We start from the raw sequence: 15655 nt of genomic DNA on the forward strand, positions 1-15655 counted from the left end.
TCCTTATCAGAGTCATCCTTATAAGCCTTTTGTAAGAAACATTTCGCACGTGCTTTCAGTTATCAATAAAATGTGCAGTTATGACGAAATAGACACCATCACAATGCGTCATTTAAAAGAAATCTCAAAGAGACACCTCAATCACCTAACTTGCGAGGAATGATGCCTCACCCCTGTTACTGTTCGTGGTTTGACAGCTGGAACTCATCGCGCATGCGCAGAGCAACCGCGAGAAGTGTGTGCGCCCTCAAAGACGAAGCACATCTTCCTCTGACCCACCACACAGAATTATGTGAGTTTAGCTGCTGTCGTCTCTTACATCTTTTGTTTCTGGACCTTTAATGGCGCTGGTCACCGTGCAACGGTCGCCAACCCCTAGTACAACTTCCAGCCCGTGTGTGTCGGTGAGTTCCCCTATTATTTTACACGTTTGTTTGTAGTTATCAAATGATTGGATGCATTTCCGAGCAGTAGCAGCAACTCGGGTGTTCACTCGTTGTGCGCATGCGCATGCGATACGGCTGCCCTTATCAACGATACACATGCATGATATATCAGCCCGTTACACTTCAAAAAAATTAAATGCCTAAAAGTTTATGCTTGATATTTGTAACTTAAGTTTTATATTCACCACTAAACCGTAAGTCTGTAAAACGTTGCTTAGAATAAAAATAATTTTAGCAGAGATACAATATTGCTAGTTGCTAGCTGCTAATCTTCATTACATGTGCAGTGTAGTGCTCTGTAATTCTGCAATGAAGACAATGATTATAAAGAACACGATTGTATTCAAGTTAATATCAAGTTAATATTTTAATAAAGACCTGTTTAAGAAGTGTTACATTATCATCTACATCAGTGGCGTTGGTTGTAACTAGAATATATATTTTCTTTTCATCAAATATGTGGATGGTTTGTGCTGTTTGTATTCATTTGTTCAACAGTATCAAAGTTTGGGTCACACCACTTCCTAATTTCTCAGAGATGTCTCTTTTTTTAATCAATATTAATATTTTACTGGGTATGTATCACTATTTGGGTCTCTGCACAAACGAACTGTCATGTCCTTTGCATTTGTCTGAAATTGACTAAAATACTAGATTACAACTTTAGCCAGTTTATTTATAAAGCACAATTTATACCAGTACATGTTGATGACAGGGAAGGGAGCAATTCATCAGCGGGCTGGGGGGATAAAAACTTTAAAGGTTAGGTCTAGGGCTGCAAGACAATTAATCGCAACTAATCGTTTGCAGAATAAAAGTATTTGTTTATATCATAATTGTGTGTATGTACTGTGTGTGTGTGTGTGTGTGTGTGTATAATAATTATGTATATATAAATACACACAGATGCAAGTATATATTTAAGAAATATTTACATTTATTTTTTTTATATTTATATATATAATTTATATTATATAATTATAAATAGATTTTTCTTAAAATTATACATGCATGTGTGTGTATTTATATATACATAATTATTATTAACAGTACACACACACATATGTAAACAAAAACTTTTATTCTGCCAACAATTAGTTGCAATTAATCATTATGCAGCCCTAGTTAGGTCTTTAAAGCTACTCTCTTCATTGTCATTTCATATAGGGGCTTGTTGTCAGTGAACACAATCAAATTTCTAATATTTCAGCTCTGTTTCTGTTCAGTTAGGATCAAAACTCAAATATTGGTTATTGTGTTCTTCTTTGCATATAAATCAAAATGTGGTGTATTTATAATTCACATTACACAATATAAACAGCCTTTCAACTAACATGTGCAACAGTATGTATGTCTCATGATCTTACAATTGATCTTTTATGTTAAGCAAGTGCATTTTGGAAATTAAACCGCCTGTAAATGTAGGTCATCAGGTTAAGCTATATATAAACGTTTACATGCCGTGGGATTAGGCATGGGCCAGTATAAGATTTGGCTATGCTAACCATAAGCCAAAATCCCATGGTTTAACAGTATTGCAACTGCCCACTGCAACACTAAAATTTGTTATTTTCAAATGTCTGCATATTCAGCTTTTCAACCGTTTAAAGCCTTAAATATTATATTTTTTATATGTGTGTAAACATCAAATCAATTACATGACTTGATTTAATTAATTTTGTGTAAACGCACCTCACTTTGTAACTGTACCACAGAAAACTTTAGTGGTTTTACCTTGAAACCGTTAAACGGCTCATACTTAGGTGGGATGATAGTGTTGTCAGTTGATTGTCAAACCTCATGATAAATTGAATCAATTGTTTTAATACTTGCCTTATTACACTGAAATCCATGTAAAAGGTTGAAAAACATCACAAAACATGCACACTGCGTGAGAAGCTAAGCATACTTTTACTAGCATAAGCCCCGAAATTGAGTTTTCTACACCTTAGTTAATTCACCTCAAGCTATAGACAGATCTTGCCTCCTTATGTTAACTCACTAGACCTTGTAAATAGTGCACCCAAATGACCAATTTTTTAATCTGTTTATTAGAGTCAGTGAAATGGGCTTTTTCCCCCTATTACAAGCCGTTCATCATGTGCCACATTAAGGACCATGTGAGTCATCTTGTGAGATGTCTCAAGGTTTTTCTGAGAATGTCCTCAGTGAACTTTTCCCAAAAGGCCTTGGGCACGTCACTGGTGCACTGCCTGCACCAGTGATGTGCCGAAAGCTAGCATTTTTGTTTAACAAATGAGACAGTTTCTCAAATATATTTAAGCAAATTGTCAGGTGCTATGTTGTAATTTATGCGCACACATTCTTAAAGGAATATTACATTTTCTTAAAAGAAAAATCTAGATAATTTACTCACCACCATGTCATCCAAAATGTTGATGTCATACAACAACCGGAGTATTTTTGCTGAGAATTTTGACTGACTGCTTAGCAGGGCTCAATTATAAGCCTGTCTGATTGTCCAGATCCCATGTGAGAAAGTTTTAAGCCAGTTCTCTAAACTGTCACATAGCTTATGGGGTAATGGTGTGTTGTCACCTAATCGTTGTTTACTTTATTGATCATAAAGGCTACTTTTGTTCAAGTCAAACCTGGTCTTGTTTCTTGTATGTATTGGGCAGCATTATAGCGTCTGGTTTTCTGTGATGTACAACCACGCAGCAGACTTTGTAAGAATTAATATTTGTTTCATTCTAATTAAATACAGTGCTAAATTTTAATTTTTTTTGTGAAAATACAGATGAGAGAATCTGAACTTCTGGCCAGATCAACCTCTGACCAGCAGAAGAAATATTTATTGTGCAACTACCAATGAACTAAACAAACCCCGGGCCTTTGTGTCAGAGGAAGCACACACCTCATTGTAAACTGTTGTTGTATGTGTTTCTCCGAAAATAAGTTAGAAAGTTCACTTTCACGTCATAACAATCAGAGCAGACATTGAAAGACGGCTGTATGGGCTGCCTGCAGTACTTTGAAGTTAAGCAGGCTTGACACACCATTAGTAAACAGACTAAAGATCCTCTTCTAATGGGAATGCAGATAGAAGGCGTTTTGATTAAATATCCCAGTCTATTTCATTGATTAATGATAAGTATTAGGTGTTCTGCCTCATCCTTATGGTGGCCCTGGCTTATATGTCATTTTTTTGCAGTTAGATTAATCTGTGTTTAAATTGTAACTTAATGTGTATAGTTGAAGGGTCATAGCAACAAAATAAACAGTGCTTGGTGTTTTATAGTTTACTTATTGGCCCCCTGAAAAGGGGCTCACCAAATGGGAGCCCAACCCTATCCCTGATGTTGTTTGAATATAGGACATTTCCCATTAATTGGGGTGGATTTTATACTAACTACTAGACCACCATATATCAGTTTGAATAAATATTCTGTTAAATGCATTTCAATGACCACTTTATATCTCTCTTTCTGCAGGAGGAGGGCAGTGCTGAAGATGATCGGCGTTCTCAGACCAGAAGGTTCGTCCGCATGTTTGATGTGTTTTTCATCTTCATCCATTAGCAAGTTAAAATAAATATTTGTGTGATCTGTCTATGATGTTGCCGATCACTGTGAGGCCTTTGTTGGTTTTGAGGAAAACATTTGTGTTTGTATAAGATCTTAGGTGAAATTTAGTATCTCAACCACCAGAGGGAGTATTGAGATCAGCACATGACAGAGGATCTGAACTTTAGGTTTTGATGTTTCACTAAACGTGTTTCATGCCCAGACTGCATTGTTTGACGTGTTTGTTTAGTAACGAAATCCAACAAATGCAGAGCAGAATTTTAGAGGATGTCAACAAAAAAATAAACCAGAAAATATTTAGTTTTATATTAGTATGGCATTATCATCAATATAGATTAAATCACTTATTTATGTTGTATTAAATAATTCCATGACTACCTTGTGTTCGTGACCATGCAAATTAGTATGAGGTATAATTTGGCTATTACAATATTTACATGACTATCTGTTTGTTAAATCTGATACAGGAGAGATATGTGTATCAATGTACGCATGTAGCGACATCAGGCTTGTTTGTTTTGGTTTTGTTTTGGAATGAGTGATTCGTTTCCATCACGTACACACTTTGTCTATAGTCTGTGCTGCAAATATTCAAAGAATTGAAACTCCCGACGTTCACAAAGTATTAAACGTCCAACGGCCTTTGCATTTGTTAAGCAAATTTGTGGCTTAATAGGTTATATTTTTAGTGACTACTACGTTTCTAATACTAGGGTTGTGCAGATAGACGATACTATTGTCTATGGGCAATACTGGCGTCTATAGACGATAGTCAGACTTGGCCGATAGCGGGCCTTCATGATGATAGTTGGCATGTTTGCCCATTATAGTTTTAAATTATTATTTTTATTATTAGCATCATAGTTTCACATTAACATTCGCATTGCGTGCTTTTTCTTGCATGAGAGGGTTTGTGGGCTCCACTTTGAGCGTGAGCGTCTTGGATTTTGCTTGGACCTCAACGTGCGCGGCATGGACTCCTTCTCGCACCTAAACTTGTAATGTGCATGACTCAGACTCTTCTTCACACCTAATACTCGTGGCTCTGTCATTTCCTTGCACGAGAGGTTGTTGTTAGGCGCGCAGGGGTTTAAAACCAGTGAGTTGTTCCCGCTTCCTGCCACGCAAGAAGTGACGCGTTTGGATTAATGGCATCAGTTTTAAAAAGGTTGCCCTCGTGACAGTGTTATTAGCTTCTTTTTTGTCCACCAATCAAGTGGTTTGTTCTTTAATGAGTAGAAAATGAACAAATAAGAAATGGGTAAACTATTGCCCCCCCCCGATACTATCGTGTTTCGGCAATCTCACAGGCTGACGAAATTGCACAACACTATCTAATACTGTTCATGTTTGGCACATCATACTATAGATTTTCCAATACAAACTGCAGAAAATGTGAATAACATCTGTGCTCACCCCTAAAACATTTATCGCCCCCCAAAAAACTGTTGATTTAATTCCCTCAAAGAATACCACATGGCTTTGATTCAGAATTGGAGAATTAAAACAGTCATATGAAGTTGTGCAGCACATGGTTGACAGTGTTTGGATTTCACTTCCAGGATCTGGAAAGAGTTCAGACTCTAATTTTCAATCATAAGAATCTTGGCTGGGTAACTGATCAGTATTTAAGATTAGTTACGCAACGCAGTTTATCTTCCCACCTCCATCTCGAAGGGTCGTGCATGACGTCATGCTTTTGTTTTTGCAGTATCCAAGACAAAAAGTAAAATCCTCAGGTCACGGTAACAAGACATGGCAGAAGTTGGCGCTCCGAATGCTGCGCCACACATGGCCTCAATTACAGGGCACGTTAGGTAATCCTATGGCGAACCTCTCCTGTCACTGAGTACTTTGTGTGTGTTTTTATTTGACGTCCCATAAGCACCCCCAATTCAACAACCTGACCCTGGATTACATAACACTCATCTTAAATTAAATGTGTATCTAGCTGTGCACGATCACAGGGTGTGGTAACTTCACAGTAACACATCTTGCTTGCTGCTTAATACAGTACATAGTGATGTCATTCCCCTCAGCAAGAGTTTTGTCTAACTTGTAGATTTATCTCTGTTATGGGCAGCCCTTTTAAGATTAGATGCAGTTTATGCAGAACGTGGGATGTATTTTAAAAGCATTCCCAAATTCAGACTGCAAGAAGCATGATTGTAAGACCCAGTGTGGTTTTTCAAAAAATTGCAATAAATCAGATCCAGTTTCACCTCACAGACTGAAGTTACGAAAAACCTGCAAATGCTCAAGAATCTGTCTGTCAGAGGGCTGTGAACTAGCACTACCATCATCATCATTGTTGCGTTTATTGGGTTTTTATAGGACTATTAAGCCCTAGCAGGCCTGCAGTGCATTTGTTGTGTTTTTTATGAGACTGTTCAGTCTTAGCTTGCATGCAATGCATTTGCTTTATGCACTGGCTTTATTCCAACAGCTCTAATTAGTCTGGAACTGGAGATGAGGACGGTTAAGAGAGCGAGCAGGAAATACAAGCATGAAAAATCTAAAATGAAAAAATCGATCTATTATATGCAATTATAATGTCCTGTGCTGGCATATAATGTAAAGTGTGGCTGAGCAGGTTCATCTGGAGTTTGTACAGAGATATTGGCCTATTTATGTATTGTGTGTGCGTGTGAATGTGGATTAGGTTGGCCGATGGATTCTCCCAGGGCTGGGCGAATCCAGAAAGTATACTGTATCACACATGCGTTTCTCTAATGTAGTTTATAGCATTGAGAGTTGCTGCATCCGTCCCTCATTGCACCAATTGTAGCTGTCAGATATTAGTCTTAGTAATATTAAACTTGTTAATGTTGATTTTAGATTTTTTGAAGAAGAGTTGAGGTGGTAGGATGTATTTTTTGCTTAATAGCTGAATTGTATTTGCAGTGTGATTAAAAATAAACATCAAACAGAAAACTGTCCTTATTGTACAGTAGACTCTCAAAACAAAAGGTACAAAAGCTGTCACTGGGATAGTACTCAAAAAGTTTCAAAAAGTGCACATTTGTTCATAAAGAGTGCATATTAATACCTCGGAGGTAAATATTGTTACTAGGGCTGTCAAAAGATTAATCACGATTAATACACACACACATGTAAATGTTTCATATATCATGCATATGTAATTTTATATATACAAAATAATTACACACAGTACAAAATAATTACACACAGTGCACACACATATATTATGCAAAAACAAACTTTTTATTTTGTATGTGATTAATCAAGATGAATCTTTTGACAGCCTTAATTGTTACCTAAAAGGTACAAATATGAATCTAAATGGTACAAATTAGGACCTTTTTTAAAGGGGTACTGTCCCCCCCTTTGTACCTTATTTTTTGACAGTTTACTTTTAAAGACTGGTGCTTAGACAGCTTACTTTATAAAATTTTTATTTCAAAATGTTGTGATTTTAGTTAATTAAAAGGCTATTTTTTCTTCTATTTTATCATTGGGGATTTCTTAAAATTTTTAATGAAGTTTAAGGTAAAAAAACGTAAGTCTCGTAATATGAGCAAAGTGTAAAAATCTTTTCTGATCTTATTCTCATGAACCCAATCTTGTGTCTCATTTCATCATGCAGGGTGTGTTGTCACACCCCTAGAAAATTCTTGTTTTTTGTCATGAAAGATAAAAGGTCTTTAAAAACACATGGATGCATTCACACAAAATTGGACATCATTGTCGTGTTATAGGTCTTATATTTCACTCATAATGGTTTTAAAAATCTTAGACTTTGTGAAACCTGCAGAAACCCTGTTTTTAAGTCAACTATTCACAAGCCAAAACTTTAAAAAGAGAATTGAACTAACTTGCAAATCAAGTTGTTTCAACTTCATGCTGCATTTTTTTTAACCGTGTGCTATGTGTTCCTATTGCTCAATAGGTAAAGCATTGTCTTGGGTCATGAATTCAATCCCCAGGGAACATGCATAACTAAAAATTGCTTGAATGCACTCTAAGTCCCTTTGGACAACAGCCAAATGTAAATGTATTCTTAACCAATGCAGACATGATGGTTTCTGAGGACATTTTTGTTGGCCATACACGTTATGTCCAACAAGTTATTTTCACAGATTAATACAAATTTTATGAATTTACTGCATTTACTAGAAATATAAAAAGCTATAGTTTTACTTCAAAATTCATAAAAGTTGTGTCCATCTGTGTTGGACAAAACGTACAAGTATTATTTGTTAAACGCAAAGCTTATTTTTTTGCGATAATCCAAAATTCTAGGAAAAGTATAGGAAAAATGAATGGGCTTTTTTGTGAGGAGACCAGTATCCCACTCTATTCGTATTTTGAGGTTTTTATTTACATAAGAATAAGTTACATAAGAATGCTGTTTAGCTATCATACCAAACATTTAAATCATATTTAATCTTAAATAAGTAATTTGAAAAGTTTGTAATCAAATGACAAACTTTCAAGTGTGAGGTATAAAGCCGCTCTATGCATTTTCGGCGTTTTTGTCAAACAGCGACCCCTAGAGTCGCTGGAGAATACTTGCAACTGTCGTAATTTCCCACTCTAGTACTCCGAAGATAATGACCAGGTAATGTTTCACAATTTCATACAAATATTAGGCTACTGCATAGTCTACTAAACTACAGATGTTGGTAATAGGATAATAAGAAGTTTATTCCGAGTGTAGAGTGCATAAAATAATAAAGTACCGCTCTAGGCTTATTTATGTCCTGATAATTATGTTGTTTTTTTTCTAATTATGAGATATTGACAACTGTTGTCATGATAATCGCATGACATACTACAAGCAAGCGCAACAACATACAACATAGACCGCTAACAAGTTTAAAGATTTACTTACTAGTCCATCAACAAGATCGCCAGATCAGCATCCCATCCAGTGCTGTCTTTTAGCTCACGCCAACAAGTAAAAACCTGACCGAGTGGGACTCTTGTCCGGTTCCTAACGCGGTCAGATTCTCTTTTCCTTTTCCTACTCTCTTCCGAACGCGCTTTCTTAACTTTTAAATCGTTTAGCCTCACTTCTCAAATTCGCGCGTGCAGTTGTTGTTATAGGCTTGATCGACTTCCTGCAGCGCTGCAAGAACCGACAGCCGGATGACGTCAAAGTGCCGTCTCGGATCATTCTCGCGGTACTTTGACGTCATCCGGCGGTCGGTTCTTGCAGCGCCACACGAAGTCGAACAAGCCTAACGTGTGTGACGTCGTTGCCGTAAAGCAAGTCGTGATTCTCGCGAGATTTGTCAGGGGTGGTTCTCTCAAGCTTGCATTGCTGGTTTTGGTAGCGGCGTCCTCCCCGAGCTTCAACAGGAGGATGATTCGCCCACCATGACTTTGTTTACCACCGAAATAACTTTGAAGCTGTTATATTAAGGTAAAATAACTGCATAGTGTGTCTTTAATTCATTGAATGACTTTCAGGCATTACTGTATGGTTATGTAATAGAGAAAACATTTTAGGGTTGAATTTACAACAAAAATAAATTGGTCATAGTGCATGTCCCGATCAAATACTGAATTTCCCATGTGGTTGAATAACTTTAATGATGTAGTAAAGAATTTCTATCAGACACATTCCCAGCTCTTAGTACAGGAAACACTTGGCCTTTCAGAAGAGTGCAGTCATGAAATGGGGGGTAATCAAGGGAGCATCCATAAAGCACCAGTGACCTTTTCCAGAACGTTGCACGCAAGACGGCAGCCATTGCACAACAAGGACTATCGTTTTGTAAACATGACATGACAACAGCAACAGCTCAGATTACCAGCCAAGTCAAAAGATCTTAACGTGGACATCTTGGATAGGCTGTAAACACAAAGTTACTTACACAACCTTGTCTGTGCTAACTGACTTCCAAGTGTTTATTGATAAGCCCTGAGATGGTTTGCAATGTCTGCAGAATGCATGTGATATACTGAAACATAAATCTTCATATTGTGATGCAATTGGTTTGAAGTAAAAAGAAGTGAGGACCAACATCAAGCACCCACGTGTGAAGCAGATCTGTATTTAAAGGTCTGCATTAAAACAAAAAATCACTAGAATTTTTACACACAGCTCACTTTGTCTATGTAAGAAACAAGCAGTCTAAATAAGTTTATATGAACCCATTACCCAGTAGCTCAATGTTGACCATCTGCTGTCTCACATACTGTAGTAGAGTTGCAGTTGTTAACCACACTGACTGATGCAAATCCAAAACCTCGTCGTCATGTCTCATCACTTTACTGTGGCATCATATGCAGATGTTAACTTTCTCTGCAAAGTAATAGGGCAATGTTTTGCTAAAGTTAAAAAGGCTTAAGGGGATAATCTGCAATGCAATGTTTTGTTTACATAAAATACATAGTTCACTCAAAAAAGATAATTGTCATATTTACTTACTTTCAAGTTGTTCCAAACAAACAAGTTGTTTTATCTATAAAGCACTGAAAGAGATATAGGACAGCTTTAGTCACCGTTTTATATTTTTACTAAAGAAAAACATTTTAAGGTTAGAACAATGTGAAACAATAAAATGTATGTTTAAAAACCTTAAAATACGGCTGGTAAACAAGAACAGTGCTTCAGTGGAATCCAGTTGTACTTGTTACCGGTCCGGACAAAAACAGAAGGGTGTTACCGCAGAGCGGCGGTGGATTCCCTCTGTCCTGTCGCTCACAGGTGCGGCTGCTAAAAACTTTTCAGTTGGTCGTTGTAACTGTTGCCAGTGTACGAGAATAAATACAATTAAAGTATTTTCATCAAAAATGTTACATTCATGTTGTGTAAATACTCTTCAAAGTTGGCAGCATTATGATATAGCTTATATCAGGTCTGAGTTAGGTAATGATATTTCATGAGATATGTTGTTGTGCCAAATACATGGATGTGCAGGAATATATATTTTCCTTTTAGGAAAGGAAAGACTTGTTTATAATTTTTTTGAAATGCCATTATGATCTATTTTAAGGTTGTCCTTACTAACAGTAAATATTGGTTGTGAGCCAAGTCATACACTTCCGACTTCGATTTGCAAAAGAATGATGGCTACGTTTGGATGAATATGTTTGACGAAGAGTGATCTACATAACTGAAAATGTCGTCCATGTTTCCTTTTTTCTATATTTGTTATTTCAGTATTAAACCCATTTATGTATACTATATTATGAGTGACCATGACAACTGATGCTTTAAAGACTTGCTATTTAATCAACTTTTCAACTTTGTGTTACAACAAAGGCATTGTTTTGTTTTGTGTACTTCTAGAGACTAAAAGAGAGAGATATTTGTAACCGTGTAAACCCATTTAGTCAGTATCACTTTTCTTTGAAAAGTCTGTCACTCAGGCCTCAATTGACCAAGGCCTTTGATAACATTTCTTACTAGGGTTTTAAAAGAACATAAAACCATAAAACACATCTGGGATTGCTCCCATTAAGGGGACCTAAACATTTACGGAAAGCATTCTGTGTGAACAAATGGCAGAAACAATGCTGTAAGGGATTGTGCCGTAGTGAGGATGCACATGTCGTCGCAACAATAAGTAATCGTTCAGCTCTTTGACACAGGGGAAATTAAATTATGATTAACGAGGAGTGATTTAACTCAAACTGCATCAAAAGTCGTTGTTTATTTACTTCCATCATTGCTGGTCTTCTCAAATTATACACAACAAGTTGCTGTTTCTTCTTCGTTTGTGGGTTAACTTGCTAAGCTTCTTCTTCTTTGACGTTCGCACTGCTACTGTGGTTGCACGCGTGGTTACTGCCTCCCAGCGGCCTGCGCGTGTGTTTGCACGTCGACGCGAATGACGACGCAAAAGTATAAATGAAAACCGACGCGGATCCTACGCCGTCGCGGCTACGCTGTAGGACCTACGCAAAACTACAACGAGCCCTTAAAGCTTGACGGAAGGCTTGTCTGAAGCGTGGCCAACAGCCAATCACAGTGGCCGCAACACAAGCTCCTGTCTTACATAAAAGTATACATGGCTGGATCTGCCTAGGTTATTTGCATAAGGCGATATGATTGGCTGATGCACGCATTGCTGCTTGAAAAGTTAAAATGTTCAATTTCTGCCGCAAGCAACGGCACTGACGCGGCACCGACGGATCCACAATTCAGTTCGGCATTAAAAGTGAATGGGAAGCGTTAACGAGTACACCCCATGTGAATGCACCGTAAGGGGGCACAGTGTGGACAGCTCACAGAAATTTGTGCATAAACAGACATTAAAAGAAATTTTATAAAGCGTTCAGTCTTTTCCATGGCATTCCCACTTACATTTCTAACAATCTGAGTCCCCCTGCATTCATGTGAAAACCACCAAAATAAATGTTTTGGCTAACTTTTATGTTATGGACCCCGCAAGCACGCTCAGATGCTGATGACGTCTGCGACTGCGCTCAGCTGTTGCATTTTGCACCACCTTCCTTATGAATAAACTAACATGTACACGATCAAAACCCTATAAAATCTGCAAAAAACTCGAAAAAGTGACAAGCTTGCACAGAACTGATATTATTGTGCATATTAAACTGATAAAAAATACAAGTAAGAGATTAATGGACGTTTCTTTGATTTGGAGGTTGCATGCAAAATCCATTTGGCTAAAAAAAACTGGGCACATGCCCCCTTAGCTTAAATAGGCATGACGCCTCTGGTCACATGTCTTTACAGGACCTTTATTGCATGTGTGTGAATTCATTGGCACTGTAAATTAACCAAAATCAAGCTATCCGAACAAATTCCAGACACACTTTAGTAAGAAATTCAATTTTGCTTAAGGAAAACAAAGCTGTTGTTTTTTTTTTTACCACAGAAATGTGTTTTGTGATGTTTTCATCGCAATTCTCATTACTGTATTGCAAAACATTTTATTCTCATTACATTTTAAAATATACATTTTTGAATTGCACTACTCTTATACTTAGTATTTGTACGCCTCTTCTTTATGCTGATAAAAAATCTAGTATTTTATCATTCATTTATTTCTTTTGATATTAAGTTTAAGTGTGTTATGAGATTGACAACACCAGCACCTTGTCAGTGGTTTAAACTCGTCTTGCTAAATTTATATTTTCCCTTAGTTTCTAAGTTTCTTTTTAAAAAACATCAGCTATACATAGATCGTCTAGACTGGCTTTGAAAAACAACAGTCTGTTCTGAAAGATGCACTAAACTGCACTTCAGAGTATCACAGATCTGAGACCGTGTTCCGCGCGGCGCTATGATATTTCACAAGTAGTTGCGCTGTCGTTGCGCTGGTGTCTGAACGTGCCGTACGTCTTTACATCCCTGCATTGAGCCTTTCCTAAAGCACATGTCAGCGGCTCCTCCTCTCTGTTCAAGCAGTGTTGCACCGCACTTCACTCATCATGTAAAGTACGAATGCGCGAGCTTGAGAAAGGTCACCGGTCAAGCCTCAAGCAAGTTTACAAGTAAATGTACATTTTAACGCGTTTTATTTTGGTTGTGTGTGTTTTTACTGACCGTTAGCGTATTTGATAAAGACGGTCACTTTTTATTACGATTTCCTTTTTATGTTATCTCTGACGTATATTAGCGTAAGTATTACGCTATTTCAGGGCCACGTTGGTGTCGTTAAAGCCGCAGTGTATACATTTTGGACCGTTTTAGACACATTTCTCCGTCAGAACTTGAGTTTGTTCGCATCACCACCGTTCGTTCGTTGTTTTTGGGGAAAAGGAAACAGAATGGACGTAAAGGAGTGAGGATAGTTGAGGATATACGGCAGTGACCGGTTCTCTCATCGTCCGTCATGACCCTGGACAGTGTGGCGGTAACGGAGAACTCTGACCGGGGATTCTGCTCCTGCTGCGGGGCAAAAATCATGCCGTACTTCTCCGACAACGCCGTCGCTTCTCAAAACCAGATCAACCAGCTGTAAGTGATTATGGTGTTGAATAATAAAAGCATTTATGAGAAGCTTTAACGCTGTTTACTTTTAGTAGTTCGACTTTTTCATCAACACTGACGCTTTAATCGTAAGTTATGAAACTGTATTACTAAACCGTATCGGTACACTGTGAAACTCTCTTTATCAGAAGTGGATATTTCTTAAGCCTTCATGACGTCTAACACTATTGTGAAAGATGACAGGAGATGTGATTCACTAACCTGTTCACGATTTTAACTGATGAGTCGGACAATAACCTTAGTCCAGCTTTTTAACATAACCATATAAAGTCATGTAAATACTAAAAAATGGGTTTGTATACGCAAGCCTTTTTTAAATGACTCTATGTGATGATATGTACGTTGTTTTGTTTGGGTAAACGATTTATAGTTTAGCTGAAAGTTGACAATGCTCTTACAGTGAAATTATACATTGGCTGTCAAGACCAAAAAAGTAAAAAAAACACAGTATGACTTTTATATACATTACCTACTACTGTCTCTCCATATGAAAGCCATATTTTACTGAAATATTTCCTGTAACTTTCTAACATCAAATTGTCATTTTAGTGTTGATATTAAATTCCTAAGGTTTGCCACTGTATGCTGTATCTCAAAGTTAATTGAATTGAAACCATCATGATCCAACGCACAACTCTCATGTGTAAACTTTTGTATTTGATTTGAATGAGATTTTCACTTGTGTTTGTTTGTGGTTGTGCTTTTTTGCTGTGTTTCAGCCACAGTTTTGCATGTCTGAAAGACCCCAGCGAACAGCGTGTACCAAACACATCCCAGCACAGTGTAAAATCCTTCAAGTTAGGCTTAAATTACATTCGATTGCTTTGATTCAGTGTACAAAATGGTGGTGTACACCTGTATTTAGTCTAAGCTGAACTTAAGTCTAAGTTCACCAGATGTTAATCAGTACTGTTATGGCATCATTCACTTACCTCCACATGTATTTATATATACGGTTAGAATTTAATCACGAAAGACTTGATCACCAGGGTGGATTTCTCTTACGGTCACACCTGCAACAGCAAATATGAGTTTGATTTCCAGTCAGGAACTAGGTTTGTTTTGGTTTGTCTCATTTGACAAACACCTGACGGGAAATCCCATGCCGATATCTCGCAATGTATAAAACTCCATTATTCGGTGTATACCACCAAACCGAGTGACTAAGAAAAGGTCTGTGTTTGTCAGCAAGCTGTAATGATTAACTTGGGAAATTGCAGGTGTGGGCAACCAGAGAGAAGTAGTGTGTTGAAACTTGCAGTGTGAACTCTAGTACCTGTCTTTGTTTAAAACGCCTAAGTACATGTTTTGGCTAACTGATTTGAGGTGAAGTAAAATATGCACGACTTTATAGGTGTAAGCGTTTCTGGAAGTGTTATGCAGTTGGCACTTCTGTGAAATTATGACACGTAATTTCTTTAGGAAATCACTTCCTGAAAGCAGAACTGTAAAGTGTTGAAACCTCGAAACACAGCTGAGAAGTGCTCAGGGTTCAGATGTTGCAATATTTTTAAGCAATAAAGGCACATTGCGTGGGAATTATTTGATATATTAGACAACTTGCTTTAACATGTATTTAAAACGAGCTACTGTAAATTTACTGTAGATTTTCTACTGTAAATTTCCAATCGAATATCCATTAATACTAAATAAGATACTTTTTTGCTTATATAAAATTTCATTTGTCCTCCTAAACTAAACAAACATCATTTCTGAAGACGAGA

The 15655-nt window shown here is 37.2% G+C and overlaps 1 protein-coding gene across 2 annotated transcripts in view; it reads left to right on the plus strand.

Moving 5' to 3' along the window:
* The first annotated feature begins 234 nt into the window (after nt 1–234).
* The window catches only part of ssh2a (slingshot protein phosphatase 2a), a 28809-nt gene continuing 13388 nt past the window's right edge, over nt 235–15655 (plus strand). The window contains exons 1-2 of one of the 2 annotated variants that reach the window (XM_065280983.2): nt 235–404; nt 3902–3945. In XM_065280983.2, coding sequence (XP_065137055.1) covers nt 342–404; nt 3902–3945 — 107 coding nt within the window. In that variant the 5' untranslated portion in view covers nt 235–341. Of the gene's footprint in view, nt 405–3901; nt 3946–13353; nt 13899–15655 lie in introns of those variants that run through there. The other variant, XM_065280982.2, reaches the window with a different exon arrangement.

This window comes from Paramisgurnus dabryanus, chromosome 8 (assembly GCF_030506205.2).
Source record: "Paramisgurnus dabryanus chromosome 8, PD_genome_1.1, whole genome shotgun sequence".
Lineage (NCBI taxonomy): Eukaryota > Metazoa > Chordata > Actinopteri > Cypriniformes > Cobitidae > Paramisgurnus > Paramisgurnus dabryanus.